Source organism: Callorhinchus milii, unplaced genomic scaffold (assembly GCF_018977255.1).
Source record: "Callorhinchus milii isolate IMCB2004 unplaced genomic scaffold, IMCB_Cmil_1.0 Scaffold12, whole genome shotgun sequence".
NCBI classification, from domain to species: domain Eukaryota; kingdom Metazoa; phylum Chordata; class Chondrichthyes; order Chimaeriformes; family Callorhinchidae; genus Callorhinchus; species Callorhinchus milii.
The window spans coordinates 14,986,383-15,004,348 of record NW_024704753.1 but is presented as its reverse complement, the minus strand read 5'-3'; the positions used below and the strand labels follow the sequence as shown (position 1 = coordinate 15,004,348).

Sequence of the window (17,966 nt, the reverse complement as noted above, 5' to 3'; positions counted from 1 at the left end):
CCCCCACCCCCGGCTTGAGATGTAAACAGCATCCCAGAGCTGTTGCATGTCGTGGAATTACCAATGCAGACTATATCTCCTTCCTCCCGCTGCCCCCGCACACCTGTGAGATCTGTTGCCAGTTGCTATTAGTCCATCAATTGCAAGATTCAAGACATTCCTAGATCTCTTAAGAGTCAAGTATTGCCTGTTATCTGTGACTAACCCCCCCCACCCTTTCCCCTCCTCCAACCCCCCCCTCCAAAATGCTGCCTGTGCAAGATGATTCCTAGTTTTAAAATTTAAACAAAATGCTCTTCTATGTTAAATAAATATTTTTTCACTTTAACTGGACTCTGATTATTTTCTTTCTCGCTGCATGAGGCATAAACTGTCAGCTGACCAGATAGCAAGATATGGCTTTTGTTTCATTTCCTTCAGGGGAGTGTGTTTCTGTGGGGTGGGGGGGAGGGGGGAGTGAGAGACAGGGGTATAGCCTCCACTTGGGAGCAAATTCTCTCTATACCTGTCCCCAACTCCCCTTCCTTGCACCCTTAATTTCGTAGAAAAATGGGAGAAAAGAGTACTTTTTAACAGTGAATCTGGTTATCGAGTATGTCATGAGTTGGCTGTGGCGGAAGTTTGTGTAAAAGGGAACATTGTTCAGATTGATCCTGGGATATGGACCAGCCGGTATAGAGGATATGAACATTATGCCCAGTTATTCAGGTTGGCATAGACAAGCTTGAGGTGTAATAAAATATCGTTTTTTTTAAAAAAATGCTTTTTTGTGTGGAATTGTGAGTGTTTTGATTTCACGTTGGAAGCCTTGGGACGTCCTCCCGAAATGAAAGGTGCTCTATGAATGTAATAATAATAATCCTTGCATTTGATATAGCGCTTTTCACGTCGGATCGACGTCCCAAAGCGCTTCACAGAACACACTGTAAAGTGAATTGACTGTATATTTGTGGGCGAACGCGGCAGCCAATTGCGCACAGCAATGTCCCACAAATAGTCGTAGATTGAAAATGACCAATTTATTATTGGTTTTGGTTTTGGAGGGATTATTATTAGGCTCTGTGTGGAGTAAGGAAACTTGCCCAAGGTTTCGCCCTCTGCCTGGAATTGAACTCAGGTCTCTCGCTTGTAAAGCGAGTGCTCTAACCACTGAGCTACAGGACTCATAATATTATTATTATGATGAATGTAATTTCGCTGTTGTTTTCATTACTTCACACTGTATTCCGTTCCGTGTGTATGTGTGTGTGTATGACTATTCATTTTGTGTATTATTTTTGTAAAAACAAGTTCAGCTTTTTGAGGGCACTCTCTGAAAGGTAGAATTTGGGGCTTTTTTCATATAAAAAAATTAAAATAGCTGCCTTTTCTACTTCAGTGCATCTTTTGCTGCATTTATGTGCTGTATGAATCTGGGTCGGTGCAGGAGTTGGTTTCTGGAGCAGTTCAAATGTTTTCCTTCTACAAACATTAACAATCCCTGCATTTGAAGTAGCATATTCATGTCGGGAAAGCATTTCACAGGACATATTGTAAAATTGTAGTGACTGTATTTTGTGTGTGTGTGTTGTCCCCCCTCCCCCATATTGTAAAAACCACGAGTTACAAATGGAATTGTGTTCCAAGCTGTTGGTTTTTAAGCCAAGCCGATGTGTATAAAGTATAAATTTAGCTCATCGCCACACATTGCTCTACTGCTCAACTGAAGTTGCTTTGCTTGCAGTAGAATTAACACAGTGTCGGATGTGGGTGTGTGAATCAGTGTAATTTCTGTCGCTGTAAGTTCTTCAGTGAATTTCTGTTGGCAGCATAAACATCGGAAATCAAGCTGTGATAATAATCCTTGCATCTGACACAGTGCCACATCACATCGTCGAGACGTCTCAAAGCGCTTCACAGAATATCCTGTAAAGTGAATTGATGGTGTATTTTGTAGGCGATACACGGCAGCTAATTCCGCACAGAAGTGTCCCACAAATTCGGTGGATTGAGTGACCAAATTATTATTATTTTAAAATGTTTTAAATGTGCCTCGTCTTGACCGCTGTCCTAGTTTAAACTTGGCAATGTCAGCAATGTATATCCTTTGAAAATAAACTCTTGCATTTGATATAGTCGTTATACGTCGTCCCAAATGTGTTTCACAATATTTTATCTTAAAGTGTAGTGTTTGTATTTTTATAGGTGAATGCGACAGCCAAATTGTGCAGTGATGTTCCACGTACAGCCATGAAAGTGAGTGACCAATTTTATCTGGGGGGGTCTTTGTCTAAGACTAATACTAATCTACATGACACTCCAATGCAGTGCTGGGGGGATAGCACATTGTCGTATGGGCCATCTTTCAGATAAACTAATGTCTAGTCTGCGTGTTCAGATGGGCATTAAAGATCCCATGGGACCATTCAAAAACAGAAGGGGGAGTTTCCCTAAATTAAATTGCTACATCAAATGCAAGGATTATTATTGTTATTGGTCCATGTGTGAGCCTTGAAGGTTTGTCTTCAGAAGCAGTCACTCTGCTCGACAATAATTCCTTTCGGGTGCTTTCCATGTCTTGATATTATGGAGACTATAAAAATGCAATCTCTTGCTTAAATGGTTCTCATTTCATTCTCAAGCAGACGTGTGGGACGTGTTGGTGAAAGTGCTGCGCAAATTAATATCTAAGTTGCTGTAGTATTGCATTAATTATATACAAAACCATTTGCATTAATTATATACAAAATCATATTTTTGAGATATCAAGCATACTTTAATTGTAGGTTAATTTTAGTTTATTAGTCTTCACTGTGCATGATGGTAGGAAGACTAGTGTGATAATGAAATGAACGCATGCCAGGCATTTGCTGAATTCTACCCAGATGGACAATTGCCCCAACTGAGATCGTTGAGCCTGTTTCTTCTCCAGACCAGTTGATGATTCCCCTCCAGTGGTTAAAAGCCCCTAAAGAAAAAAAGGGTGTCTGCATGCCATCAGCGGGCAGGTCAGTGGAATCTCACAATATCTCCCCGCACCTTAATAATTCTTGCATTTAATATAGCGCTCTATCACTTCTTTGAACCGTCTCAAAGCGCTTCACGGAATATGCTGTAATGTGAATTGACTATACCTTCACCAACCGTATCGTTTGGGTTGGTTCGAGCTCAGGGGAAACGTGGCCTGGTTCAACTACGAATCCCACAATACTATCTGAAAAGTAAAGGGAGATTCTCCTTGTATCCTGAACAACAAGTCCCCGGATAAAATGGGTCTTTGAATTCACATCTGCTTATGGGGCATTGCTGGGTGCAATTATGTTGCTGGATTCACCTACACAGTCATTACACTTTATAGAAATTCTGCGGGGGGGTCACTTTGAGATGTTGTGTTGCTATTAAACCCTATATCAAATACAAGGATGATTTTTGCTTAATTCTGTCAAAACTTTTGATTCAATGATACTGTATATTCAGAATAATTGTAGACATACTTTTTGCCCACGAGATGGTGCTGTACTAAAGACAAACTGGCAGCTCAGAAAGGATTTTATTCCCTTTGCTGTTTTATTAAATCCAAGATACCACATTTCTATTCCTAAGAATCTTACTATTCAACCATAGTTGAATGGAAATTGGTGCTGCAGTTAATAATAGTGATTTTAGCTGCATTGTCATAGAACCATAATAATAATCCTTGCATTTGGTGTACCACAAATTACCCTTCACATCGGAAAGAAGTCCCAGGGCGCTGGACAATCAGAGGTTTTGGACCTGAGCTGGGAGTTGGGGTCAGAAGGGGAGGAGGGCAGAGGGATTGGGGGTTGGGAGGGTGGCCAAAGGGACGATCAAAGAGGAAGGTCTTCAGACGAGATTTGAAGGAGGCAAGAGAGGGGGTGAGGCGGAGGGATTGCGGCATAGAGTTTCAGAGTGTGGGGGCAGAGATGCTGAATGCCCGAATGCTAATTGTGGGGTGGGAACTGCAGGGGACCTGAAACAGGCCAAGCGGACAGATTGATATGAGGTTATGAGGTCAGAGAGATAGGTGGGCGCAAGACCGTGGAGGGCCTTGAAGGTAAGAACGAGGGTTTTGTACTCGATTCTCTGAGGAATGGGGAGCCAGTGAAGCCAGGCAAGAGCAGGGTGATAGGTTCCTTTATCACGTCATTGAGATATCTCAAAAGCGTTCCACAAGAACATACTGCAAAGTTTGTGGGAGAACACAGTAGCCATTTGAGCACAGTATCGACCTACAATGATGGCCTGTTAACAATGACAACACCAACAACTTCACGCAGGATAGTGCTAGCGATTAGCATGCCTTTCCCCTATACCTGCAAATTACTCCTTGTTCAATATCTAGTTCCCTCTTGAAAGCTTGTATGGATCTGCCTCAACCACCACATCCTAACATTTCTTTGTGTAAAAAAAAAATCCTCCTAATCTCAAAGTCCGCAGGGAGGGTAAGGAATCAATGTATATTGATCAGGAGTAGGAATATGACTGATTTCCTTCTCCTTTAATCCAGAGGGCTGATGCCTGTTGCAGTTTCAATCATCATGCTCGCCAAACTCAGTTCAACTAACACAACACAGGCTTTGAATGAAACTTCTGTCCCCCCAGGACACATGGAGCTCACCAACTAAATCATCTTTCTCGTTGCAGCCTGAGCCCCATCCTAATGATAAGCTCCTCGTCCGTGTAAAAAAAAAATGCATTTTTTTGTTAAGAGTTCTTCTCCTCTGGCTACAGTTCAACTCAGTTTCCACCAGCATAGAAAGTTAATTTACTGAACTTAATTATAAATAACTAATAATTACCAAACCATTTCTGGCTCTGGTGTAGATAGAGATTTCAGGTTTGAATTTCTCTTCACTGGAGGGAATTCCAGATAAGTGACAATTTCTCTTCCAGGGAGCCCAGTGATTGCTGATCAATGGAGACTCTGCACCACATCTTCTCCTGGAGAATGAATGGTGAGTACATTAATTATTCATTATGTAAGGAACTTGGGCAGATGAGCGTTGCTGCAAAAAAGAAACGGAAATTTCACAGCAACTTGAACTGTTTCAATGCAATTAGTTTGCTTTTTAATCTTTTAGGTCCCAGGTTTTACACGGTTTTACTTATTTAAATAAGAGTGTATTACATGGAATAAGAAATTATAACCCGAATCCATAATTGCTTTTTGAAATGAAACTATGCAAACTTCATTAGAAAGTTGGTCTTTAATAAACACTGGCGTGTCTATTAACATTACACAAACTATTGAAGTGTCGGCCTACCTCAGTTGGTAGCACTCTTGCTTACGAGTCAGCGGTTTGTGGGTTCATGCCCACGTTCAGGACTTTTGAGCTCACAGTCTAGACTGACACTGGGGTTGTGCTGCATCGACGGAGGTGTCATCCTTTCGATGAGACGTTAAATTGAGTCTATCTTATTCAGGTAGATGTCAAAGATCCCGAGGCACATCTAGAAAAGAGAAGGACATTTTTGCCCAGTGAACCGGCTGACAATTCCCCAGATAAATGTGGTCATTTCGCTGCACGGTGGTTTGTGTGATATGGATCGCTGTGGGCAAATTGGCTGCAGGGTCTGAAAACAAAATGCGAAGTCATGATAATCCACAGAAACGTTGGGAGGCTCTCAACGTTAAAAGGGCTCCGCGTGAAATGCAAGCTTTATTGTTTTCAACCATTGTCGTTCAATAAAAAAAAAGAATAATAATTTGGTCACTCGTTCCACGAATGTTTTCGGGAGACGCTGCCGGGCAAAATTGGCTGCCGGGTTTCACCCACACGTTTTAATAATAATAATAATCCTTGCATTTGATATAGCGCTTTTCACGTCGGGAGGACGTCCCAAAGCGCTTCACAGAACACACTGTAAAGTGAATTGACTATATTTGTGGGCGAACGCGGCAGCCAATTGCGCACAGCAATGTCCCACAAACAGTCGTAGATTGAAAATGACCAATTTATTATTGTTTTTGGTTTTGGAGGGATTATTATTAGGCTCTGTGTGGAGTAAGGAAACTTGCCCAAGGTTTCGCCCTCTGCCTGGAATTGAACTCAGGTCTCTCCGCTCGCAAAGCGAGTGCTCTAACCACTGAGCTACAGGACTCTATTTTATTCTGTAAAGGGGAATTAAAGTGAATTTCCAGTTTAATCTGTAAAGTGAAAGAGGTGTTGGGGGTGGGGGGGGAGAGGGAAGCTATGTAAATGCAAGTAGTTGTTGTTGTTGTTGTTGTGTCTTGTGCAGCGCCCCCCTGCGGCAGAAACGAGGAAGGGCGACACAGATGGGGGGGCAAAGGATTGGTGTGTTTTTTTTATATTAAAAAAAAGACTACAACTCCCAGGGAGCCTCGCGGCGGGCGCGCACGCGCAGACGCGGCGGCTCGAGTGGCGCGGGAGGGAGGGAGGGAGAGCGTCGCATTTCAATTTTTTTTTTAAAAAAATAACGGTTGGGCGATGGGCGGCGGCGGCAGCAGCAACAACAGCGGCGGCGGCGATGGCGGCGGCGATGGCGGGCGGCTCGCCTTCCAGAGAGAGAAGGACGAGGACAGGGTGACCGTGCTGCAAGGCATCAGGGTGAGGGCGGCGAAGGGAGGGGGTAAGGGGGTGGGGGGGCGGTGACAGCAGCGAAGGGGGAGGGGAGACTTCGAGGCAACCCCCCGGCTTCAGGCCCGGCCCACTCCCGGCCTCAGGCCCGGCCCCCAACCCGCCCAGACTCCCCCCCCCCCCACCCACCTCCTCCCCTCTCGCCACCCACAGTGTGGGGAAAAACCCCCACATAAACGTGGTATGACCTTCGCCCTCAACTCCAGGACCACTGCTGTCCTGACAGACTGTCTGTCGGACATCAAGTCCTGGATGAGGGCAAATTTCCTACTGAACAAGACTGAGGGCCCTCCTGATTGGCCCTCAGCACCTCAGGCTCCGGCAGCATCACCCTCCATGGTCGCACACTGCAACTCACCAGTCAGTCAGGAACCGAGGTGTCTTGTTCCACCCTCAACTGTCTTTTTCTCCCCCACATCCAAGCCATGACCCGCTCTGCCTTCCCTCACCTCCATAACATCGCCCGACTCCGCCACTACCTCACCCCTCAGGCCGCTGGAACTCTTGTTCGTGCCTTCATCACCTCCAGGCTCGACTGTGCAAACGCCCTACTTGTCGGCCTTCCCAACTCCTCCCTCCACTGCTGCAGATAATCCAGAACTCTGCCGCCCGTGTCCTCTCCCGCACCAAACTCCGTGACCCCATCTCCCCCCCTCTCGCCCGACTCCATTGGCTCCCTATCCTTCAGAGGATCCAGTTCAAGATCCTGGTCCTCACCTACAAAGCCCTCCATGGCATCGCCCCCACCCTACCTCTGTGACGTCCTAACTTCCTACCAACTCACCTGTTCCCTTCACTAAGCCGGCTCTGCCCTGCTCCGCGTCCCCTGACCCACCCGCCCCAACATTGGCGGGAGAGCCTTCAGCCATTCTGCCGCCAACCTCTGGAATTCCATCCCCCAGTCACTCCGTCTCGTCCCCTTCTTAGCCTCCTTCAAGTCCCGCCTCAAGACCCTCTTTTTTCGACAATACCATCGGCCTTCCCCTCCCCTCCCTTCTCCCCCCTGACCCCAGCTCGGGTCTGAAATGCTATACTCTGTCCAGCGCCTTGGGACGGCCTCCCGACGTGAAAGGCGCTATACAAATGTAATCCTGTTGTTGTTGGTCTCCCTCCCACATCTCTACTTTCCCTCACTCCTACACCACCCCTCCCCCATGCTCGGGACCTGACATCTGACTGTTCAGCGCTTTGGGACGTCCTCCCGATGTGAAAGGCGCTCTATAAATGTAATTTTGTTGTTGCATTATGAACTATAGTATATGTAGGCATAAAACTGCAGCACAGAAGAAAGCTATGTGAAACCATCTAAACCTGACTTCTGCGGTACAAAGTTTAATACTTTTTCTCCAAACAGTTGTGTTAGGTCACTCGTCTGTGTTTGTACATTCAATGCACTTTTTAAAAAAAATATTAGGTAGGCGGATTGAGAAATGAGTGTTATTTCCTGTGCTTGTAACTCGTGTGACTTGCTGTGAGTGCTGATTCATGTGGAGAACTGGCTTGGAGCAGGCAGTTGCTACTCATGAATGTGTGATGGTGCTGATTTGTACATTTAAAATGAGCTCTGTGCATTTACAAAGCTCTGAATGGTCCCCAGTGCTGGTTTGCATTTTAATTTGAAGCCAATGGTGTATGACCTACTGTTCAAATACGGATTTCATCATTTTTAAAAAAAAGATTTGCTTTGTTCTTGAAAATTTCCCTGCAAAACCCACCTCCTGAATATGATTTTACCAGTCCACCTACATCACAATTTGGTTCAAGACTGTGAAGATTTTTTTTTCTCTTTCCCCTTTCCAAGTCCCCACAATGTCCTCAATTGCATTGTTTAATTTAATTTTCATATTGGGAGTAGTGGGAATGAGGATTGTCGGGCAGAGAGTGAATCCTTTTCTCACTTTTGATACACGTGGTTTAAATCGTGAACAGAGATGGTGAGGCGCTGCACCTAAATAATTGGAAGAGTTTCTTACTCCTCAAGCATCACATTTTCTCAGGTTAACTGAACGCTTATCAAGTTCACTGGATACATAAAGTGAAGCTCCCTCTAGTGGTTTCCACCAAAATGTCAGATATGACACCATCATTCCATAATAAGACTGCACAATATGGTTTTACTTGAAAATTAGCATGAGAAATCCAATTCTTGTCTCTTCCAAGGTTGGATGCTGCAGTTTTTTGTTTGGTGCCATTCTTCACATGTCAAGCCAGACAGTAAATTATTTGAGGTCTTCCCAATCTACATTTGAAGCACTAATTGTGACATCTGGTTTGCAAATATCAGAAGCTGTTTAATTTACGATATTTAATAAATGACTACAGTAATTGCCGTTTCTGAAAGTTAGCAACCGTTAGGGGCTCGGGAGGGAAGTTGAAGGACAACAGGATTGTGAGGGCATCCCAGCTGAGCTTGATATGTCATCACCCAATATCATCATGTGTAATTATCAGCAGTATTCAGTGAAAAATAATCATAAGTGGGAATCCTGGGTACTTTTCCCCTCATTAGAGGCACTGGGGTAGTGTAGTTCCTACCACCACCCTAATTGATATCAGCTAATTCAGTACAGATCTCAAGATCTGGAAGATTTCAAATCCATAATTCATTGCTGGTTGTGGATTAGACATCTTATCTGATGAGCTGGGAGAATATATTTAAGCAGTAATGGACCAGCAGTAGTATAGGCATTAAAAGTTGAAACTGAGTATCCATCCTTAAAACCAACTACATTAGCAGCAGTTTGCAGATAACTTCTTTTACGTCGCTGTCCCCATGTTTTCTGAGTAGTACCACAATTATTTGCCAGGATTTAGTTGAGCCGGGTTACAAGCAGATTTCCATCCCTTCCATTTCCTATGGGCAAGTACAATATTTAGCTCGAGAAGAATCAGAAGTCTGGGTATCTACTCAAACAGAATTGAATTGACTCTTTGGACTGAAATAATACTAAGACTGACATTTTTTTAAAAATGCAAAGAAATATTATATTCCTGTCTATCATATCTGGATTATTTTTTTTTGAATGAGTTTGATAATCCTCTCTGAAGTTATTGTTTTAAAAGTCAATCATATTGTCAGTTGATTTGGAAAAACATGCATTCAGCTGCCACTTGTGAAAATGTAAATGAATTGAATGTGGCATCTAACATTTCTTAACCCTAAAGTTGCATAGTTCACTGGGTCCTGATGATTTAATAGCTACACAATTTGTCACAAATTGTAGATTTACAAACTTCAACAATTTAATTTTCTCAACTGAAGGTGATTGACAAGTGAATACTTTTAATGGTATCAATGCAGAAAATATGGAAAACATGCTTGCCTCTGTGTCAGAAGATTGTAGGTTGAAGCCACATCACTCCCACCCTCGCTCGCCTTCACTGGCTCCCCATCCCCCAGAGGATCGAATTCAAGATCCTCATCCTCACCTACAAGGCCATTCACGGCCTCGCTCCTACCTCTCCGACCTACTATCCCCCGACTTACCTGCCCATACCCTCCATTCCTCTGGCTCCGGTTTGCTCCACATCCCCCGCCCTAACCGCCCTACCATCAGTGGCCGGGCCTTCAGCCTCTCAGCCCCTAGGCTCTGGAATTCCATCCCCCAGTGCCTTCGCCGCTTCCTCCCTTTCCTCCTTCAAGGCCGGTCTCAAGACCTTTCTCTTCAACTGTGCCTTCTGGCTGGACTATGGGAACTCTCTCCTCGCCGGCCTTCCCAGTACCTCCCTCCACAAGCTGCAGGTCATTCAGAACTCTGCAGCTCGTGTACTGTCCCACACCAGGCTTCGCGACCACATCACTCCCACCCTCGCTCGCCTTCACTGGCTTCCCATCCCTCAGAGGATCGAATTCAAGATCCTTATCCTCACCTACAAGGCCATTCACGGCCTCGCTCCCTCCTACCTGTCTGACCTACTATCCCTCTACTTACCTGCCCGTACCCTCCGTTCCTCTGGCTCCGGTCTGCTCCACATCCCCCGCCCCAACCACCCTACCATCGGTGGCCGGGCCTTCAGCCTCTCAGCCCCGAGGCTCTAGAACTCTATCCCCCAGTGCCTTCGCCGCTTCCTCCCTTTCTTCCTTCAAGGCCGGTCTCAAAACCTTTCTCTTTGACCGAGCCTTCAGCTCCCCCCTCGACTCTCTACCCCCTCCTCGCTCCCTCCCTTCCCTCCCCTCACCCTGACCATTTCCCCCCTGCTCGGGTCCCGACGCAACTGTCCAGCGTCTTGGGACGTCCACCCGACGTGAAAGGCACTCTATAAATGCTATCTTGTTGTTGTTATATTGGGATTTTGAGCTCAGTTGAAGATGACACTCCAGTGTATTGCTGGGGCAAGTGTTGCATTGTCGGAGGGGCCGTTCTTCAGATAAGACAACTCAATACAACTTCTTATCCCATTTGCCAGCTCGAGTGGACATTAAGGAATCCATGGCACTATTCAATAAGAGAAGGGAGTTTCTTGCAGTGTTCTGGCCAACAATTTTGCAGATAAATCAATTATTCATTTCACGGCTGCTGTGCACAGATTCGTTCCTGTGATTGCCTACAAATACGCAATCAGTATGAATGACAACAATTAACTAGAAATTTCCTGTTTTAATGTTACAAGCACTGTATCTAATAAAAGGATTTGTTTTCTGCTGAGTGAGCTGGAGTTCTACAGGATGTAATGGCTGCTTATACCTCGCCAATGTGGTCAGCATAATGTGCTTCCGTTGTAAATTAAGAGGTGAACTTTCTGTTATAAGTGTAGTGACTAATGGGCACTGTAATGCACCCTAAGTTTACACTTAACAGCAAGATAAATTTCTTATCTTGAGTTTTTGGAGGGAGTTACAGAAATAATATTAATTATTCAAGTTGTTTTTTGCAGCTCTCAGAAACCGTTGTCAAACGAATGAAGGATCTACCTGAATCAGCAGTAAAGCATTCGTCTGAGTGTACTTCCAGCTCCATCTCTGCAGGTGTGTTATAGAACATCATAGAGGTTTTGGATCATTGCATTTAATAATAATAATAATCCTTGCATTTGATATAGCGCTTTTCACATCGGGAGGACGTCCCAAAGCGCTTCACAGAACACACTGTAAAGTGATTGACTGTATATTTGTGGGCGAATGTGGCAGCCAATTGCGCACAGCAATGTCCCACAAACAGTCGTAGATTGAAAATAACCAATTTATTATTGTTTTTGGTTTTGGAGGGATTATTATTAGGCTCTGTGTGGAGTAAGGAAACTTGCCCAAGGTTTTGCCCTCTGCCTGGAATTGAACTCAGGTCTCTCACTTGCAAAGCGAGTGCTCTAACCACTGAGCAACAGGACTGCATTTGAATTCAAATTGAGGTTGTAGGTGGTTAAAATCACGTTTAAGTGATCTGCAGCTAAATGCTGTGTGATAGGGAAAGCTCTGATATTGATGACGGCACAAGTTGTGTTTGTTTTTTTTGGTCATCTGACACATGCGGAAACCCATCACCATCCAAACCAAAATGAGATTTCCATGCATCCCATCTACATGTTGAAATTCCAGAGATGTTTATTGGAATGGAATGTGCGTTTGTGCGCATGTGTGTGTGTGTGTGGCCGTGCGCGCGCGTGTGTGGACGTGAGTAGCTTGGGAAATATGTGCATGCGACTGCCAGGAAGGTGGAAGGCAAACTGGATGGACCTTGGTCTTTTTTCGTGTAGCATTTCTTATTTTCTTATGTTATGTTCTTATGATCTTGTCTGGTATCCACACACTTGCACATTTCATTCAGGAGCGGGCACTCTGCCTGAGTTTTCTCCTCTTCCAGCGCAGATACAGTGAGAACAGTTATTGTTGTCCAGCTGAGATCAGCTGACCCAGAACAGACTGAACCTGAAACTTCTTGGTGTTTTTGTCTCTGTTTCACAGCGGCTTTACACATTAAATGATTGGGAATTGGAACTTTTGGAATTTTATGACAAAAATCCTTGCATTTGATATATTAATATTGTGACATCCCAAAATGTTTCATAAGATATTGCTGTGATATGCAGTAACTTATTTGTAGTTCAATACTTATGCAATTTACACACAGCAGTATTGCACAAACAACTGGGAGGTGAATGACAATATCTAATTGGAAGATTGTTGGCCAGGTTCCAGGAGAAACTCCACTCTTCAAAAAGTGCTTTGGGATCTTTAATGGTCACCTGAACAAGCAGGCAGAACTTTGATTCAATGCCTCATCTGAAGGCTGGCACTTTTAATAATGCAGCACTCCCCAGCTGGAATGTTAGCCTGAACTGTGAGCTCAAAGTCCTGACGTGAGGCTTGAATTCACAACCTTCTGACCCAGAGATGAGTGATACCAAGATGACACCTCAACCAAGTGCAAAATAACATCACATTGAACAGCTGTAAGTGTCTCATCAAATGACCTATGCAGAGTGCATAATACTCTGATAATATTAAGTCCCATGAGGACAGATCATAAAGCTGTATTGATTTGAGAAGTCAGCGTGCATCTTTTATTTTGATCTTTTTTATTTACTTCCCTTTATGGTATGTCTCTCGAAAGGGAGGTACTTTCAATATAAATCCTTCCCTTGCCTCTGTATAATTTGTATCATTTTCCAGACTGATAAGAAATGTCAAGGGTAGTGGTTGTTGGAGAACCAGTGAGATGGCTTTCGAAGACCTTCTCCAAAGATGTGTTCATTGGGTTTGTCACGAAGAAACACTTGTTAGCAGCACAGATCATTACCTTTCCCAGCGCTCGATGCCAATCCTACAATTAACACTGTTTGGGGGCAGGCTAGGTCTCCAGATAATTTGCTGCGCTGAAGTATCTTGTACCAGAGGTTTTCATTTGGAAAATAGAGAAATCGGACTGCTCATATGCAACAACAACTTGCATTTATAGAGCACCCCTCATGCAGGGCAACGTCCCAGAACGCTTGATGCAGATATTTAACTGAAATGATTGTGCCTGGTATAAAGATATGGGCAGGAAGAAAAGTACTTTTTGTGAGGTGGAAATCAGATATTTAAAGTCAACCTTATAATTGCCCTGTAGTCTAGGTCACACTTCAATATAGTGCCGGGCAAGTGCTGACATGAGACATTTAACCGAGGTCCTGTTGACCTGAATTGATTAGTACGTCTGAAATAATATTCCTGTTTTTCCTTTGCGTAGGAGGTATTCAAAGGGCTGACAACAAAGTCCCAAAGCATCCTGGGGTGGAAGAGGAGTTGTATAGGAGGTAGGAGATATTTGCCAAATCATCTCTTTGTTAAAACACTTCTGTAATATACATTTTCTTTGCTATAAAAATAATTCTTGCATTTTTATGATGTCAGTGTTTCCAAGATATCGCAGAAACCATTTTGAGCATAGCAATTTCCCACAAACAACCATGAAGTGAATGAATGTCGAATTTGTAAGTAGGATGGTTGGCCTGGAGACCATGTCATGCGATCGTTAATGTCCGTCTGAATAGGTTTAATGTCTCATCCTATCACCTGACTTTATTTTTGTAAAATAATTTTGTAAAATAATCCCGATTTCTCAGTGATGTAGAAAATATTGACCCACTAAGGTGCTGGTTATTTCAATGTTGCTCTCAAGCTTATCTACTTCAACTGTCCTTTGTCTTATCTGAATGGAAAACAGCAAACTATTCTGTATATTGACTAGAAGGGATCAAAGTCAGACCTTGATAACTGCAGACAAGCATTCCCAATGCCAATCTTGTTAAAGCTCTTGGGGAAACTAGTGAATACTGAACCATTGCAATGTCTCAATCATAGTTATCTGCTGTCTGGTTGCCAGAGTTAAATTGCAAAAGTCTCCAACTTGGAATTCTGCAATTGCAAATGACACTTGTTCATGGCACAGGGTTAGAGCAGGAGTCTCGAGCATTTCAAAGCTTAAATTTTAAATTTTGGCATCATAAACTCTTGTGTTGATTCTGATATTTGACCTATTCAGAAAGTACAAAAGCATTATAAGCAGCTGTTTATCACATTGCAATGACTTGTTCAGTGGTCCATTGGGGAAATGTGCATCACTCCTCCTTTTGCTTCCCACCCCTCCCCCTCCCCACCCCAGTCTTCATGATTGAGCTAGTTGATATTATTTAAAGTGACAATCTCTTTGTTGATGCCCTCGATTGCTGCATAATGGTTAACTTCCACAAAGTCGGGTAATTCTAGGAACTACCCCACACAATAACTTTTCAGATGTACTGAAAGGAAATCCATTTGTCATCTTCTGTCACAAAATAACTCCTTGTAAAAAAAAATGCATTGTTTTTTAAAACTATGTATTTATTTATACATATAATATTTAGTACAACAGAAATCCAAAACAAACATAACATCTTTTGTTACAAATTTTTCCCTTTTCTCTCGATACAGAAAACATTCAGTTGTTTATGGTACATTCCTTCACCACACCACGCCTGCGCACACCCTGATAAGGCTCGCTTTGCCGCTTTCGAAAGGTGCCCCGATGTGCACCGTACACTCACATATTTACCATACGTACATTGCCGGGCTGCTCCTTGGTTACACCTTGAGCGTCCTTCTGTACCCTTACTTCAGTCAGTTTTGGGTGCGCTCATGGGCGACCCGGTGGGTGCGCCCTGAGCGGGTTGTGCCGGAGCGGCTCCTGCCGGGGTCAGGCCCCATCTGGCCTTTGCCGTGGTTGAGCCAAACTTCACCTTGTCCTGCAGTATATAGTCACTGATCGTAGCGTGAGTGAGCCTGAGCCAGGCCCTCACCTGATGGTTGTTGGCCAGGGCTGGTGACGAGGCGTTTTGTCAGATGTAGCTGGCCGTCACCGCAGGGTACCTACCAATGGTCTGCCCTCTCCCCCTTTCGAACTGTTTCGACTACCTGCCGCATGGACTACTCTGCATGTAAAAAAAATGCATGGTTTAGTTTGTGATTTAGTCTTTCTTGGATGTTAATGTAATCGAGCTTTGGCTAAAGAAAGCTAGTTTTTAGGTGTCACTTTGACTCATTTGTTAGCCCTCTTGGCTAAGAGCGAGAAGGTTATGAGTTCAAGCCCTTCATTGGAACTTTGAAATCACAGTCTGTATCACACTTCAGTACTGCGCTGGGGTGTGCTGTTTAGTGGTGGTGCTGTCCTTTGGATGAGACATTTAACTGAGGTCCTATTTACTTGTTCAGGCTGATGTTAAAGATGCCATGGCACTATTCAAAAAAAGAGTGTGATTCTCCCAGTATCCCCAGATAAATTTGGTTATTCATTTCATTGATGTTTGTGTGGATATTATGTGCAAATTTGCTGCTGTGCTTGCCTACAAAATACACAGTAGCCTTTTGAGATGTCCTCCTGATATGAAAGGCACTAGACCAAATGCAAGGATTATTGTTACATTATTAATGATAATTTCTATTATATTGTAGTTTTTGCAATATTGAAAATGACCGTGCAATTTTCACGGTATATAAATTGATCTAAAATTGCCTGAATAAGTATACAGTCTCTGCTCTTTAAAGCTGGTCCCTTTTTGTTTCCAAATGTATGTCTCAGAGATTTCTTCAAGGTGAACATAACTCGTGTATACAGATGTTAATCTATGGATTGTACTTTAATAGTGTTTAAAAGTGTGTGTTTCAGCATGTGTTCATTTGGCATCTGGTAAAGATGTGATTTTAATCACTGACATTGTTCTTTTGTTTTCTTCTTAAACAAACATAGCTTTTGTGTTTAGCCATGTGTAATTATTTAATTTCACCGATGGCTGCTCATGACTTCTATTTTACAACATTGTCTATTTTTGTTTTGTCTCCCTTGAGGATTGCAGCTATTGCTCCTCAATAAAGTAGCTGTAAAGTTGAGTTCATGGACATGCTCATTTTTGTTTAATGCATAGCTTGTAGCAAATTTATTTCCCAAACCTCTAATAAGTAATTAGTATTGTTTTCCTCAGTTTGCTGGGATTGTTGGATGAACGCGTCTCGGTATTGCTACCCATTTAAAGAAATTGTACTCCTTTCATAGGATACATTTCTTGTTTTTGAACCTTTGTTGTCCTGACATTTAAATAATAATGATAATAATAGTCCTTGCGTTTGATATAGCGCTTTTCACGTCAGAAGGATGTCCCAAAGCGCTTCACAGAATATATATATATATAGTGAATTGACTGTATATTTGTGGGCAAACGCGGCAGCCAATTGCGCACGCAATGTCCCACAAACAGTCGTAGATTGAAAATGACCAATTTATTATTGTTTTGGGTTTTGGAGGGATTATTATTAGGCTCTGTGTGGAGTAAGGAAACTTGCCCAAGGTTTCGCCCTGACCTGCCTGGAATTGAACTCGGGTCTCTCGCTTGCAAAGCGAGTGCTTTAACCACTGAGCTACAGGACTCCACAGGACTTAAAGCTTCCAAATATACATTTACTGTACTACACAGCGAATTTCAGCAAAGTGATTTTAAGGCATTTCAACCTTGGAGGCACTATATCAAATGATATGATTGATTATTATATTATTTATTAAGCTCATAGGGTGGGGTTAGTTGGTACCACATAGGATGACAGCTGCTTCTCTATCTTAACATTTTTGAAGGTGAAAGGGGGAGAAGGAACAGTGTGTTTGACTCAAAACTAATCTAGTTGGGTGATAATTGTTCATCCATGTCCTTGACTATCCTGTCCCAGCTTGAGGAAGCCATATGGTTAGATACAGTTTGTATTTATAGCAGGTGGAGGGCAGTGGGGAGAAAAGGAAAGGGTGTGAAGATTAAGCTACTTTTGGAAGCTTCATGATAACCCTGTATTGCAGATATGAAAAGGAGAATGCAGTGACAGAAGGAAAGATGTTTAAGGTTACCAGAGGGGAAAAACTGGTTATTGATGAATACCTGAAAGAGGAGTTTTCCAAGGAACAAGTGACTACAAATGAAGAATGGCAAAAAGTCGAACAGTTGGTAAGTTGATTCTGGTGAAAGGTGCATTACATTGATGTTCTGATGTGCTCCTTTGAGGGGCTATGATCTATGGTTTTCATTTGTTTTCTCCTCCTCGACCTCACTTTGTGTTGCTTTGTTGAAGATTTTCTCACCCGCTCGATCATCGTCCGGTTGGGTATGGGTTAAAGTCTCCTAATGAGCGGGTGGGGATGAGATGTCCGTTCAAAAGAATATTGAAAATAATTTTCTCGGAATTCATTTCGAGGTCTGTTTCTTTTCTTTAGAATAGAGTTATTTATACTATTTCACATTAAGGAGCTAACAGAAAGCTAACAACATTGCAATTTAGTATAAGAGATTGCATTGGAGGAATCTGTCTTTAAAACGTATACAGTTTGGGTACTAGAACCTTCTCCAAATAAGTTGTCCAAATTGGAATAATCATTT

At 43.1% G+C, this 17,966-nt stretch overlaps 1 protein-coding gene across 1 annotated transcript in view; it reads left to right on the top strand.

Annotated features, from left to right (window-relative positions):
• Positions 1-6,449: 6,449 nt before the first annotated feature.
• LOC103176662 (MICOS complex subunit mic25a) overlaps positions 6,450-17,966 on the top strand; it is a 125,692-nt gene continuing 114,175 nt past the window's right edge. Inside the window, exons 1-4 of the mRNA XM_042339702.1 lie at positions 6,450-6,569; positions 11,475-11,565; positions 13,766-13,832; positions 17,393-17,537. Coding sequence (XP_042195636.1) covers positions 6,450-6,569; positions 11,475-11,565; positions 13,766-13,832; positions 17,393-17,537 — 423 coding nt within the window. The remainder of the gene's footprint in view (positions 6,570-11,474; positions 11,566-13,765; positions 13,833-17,392; positions 17,538-17,966) is intronic.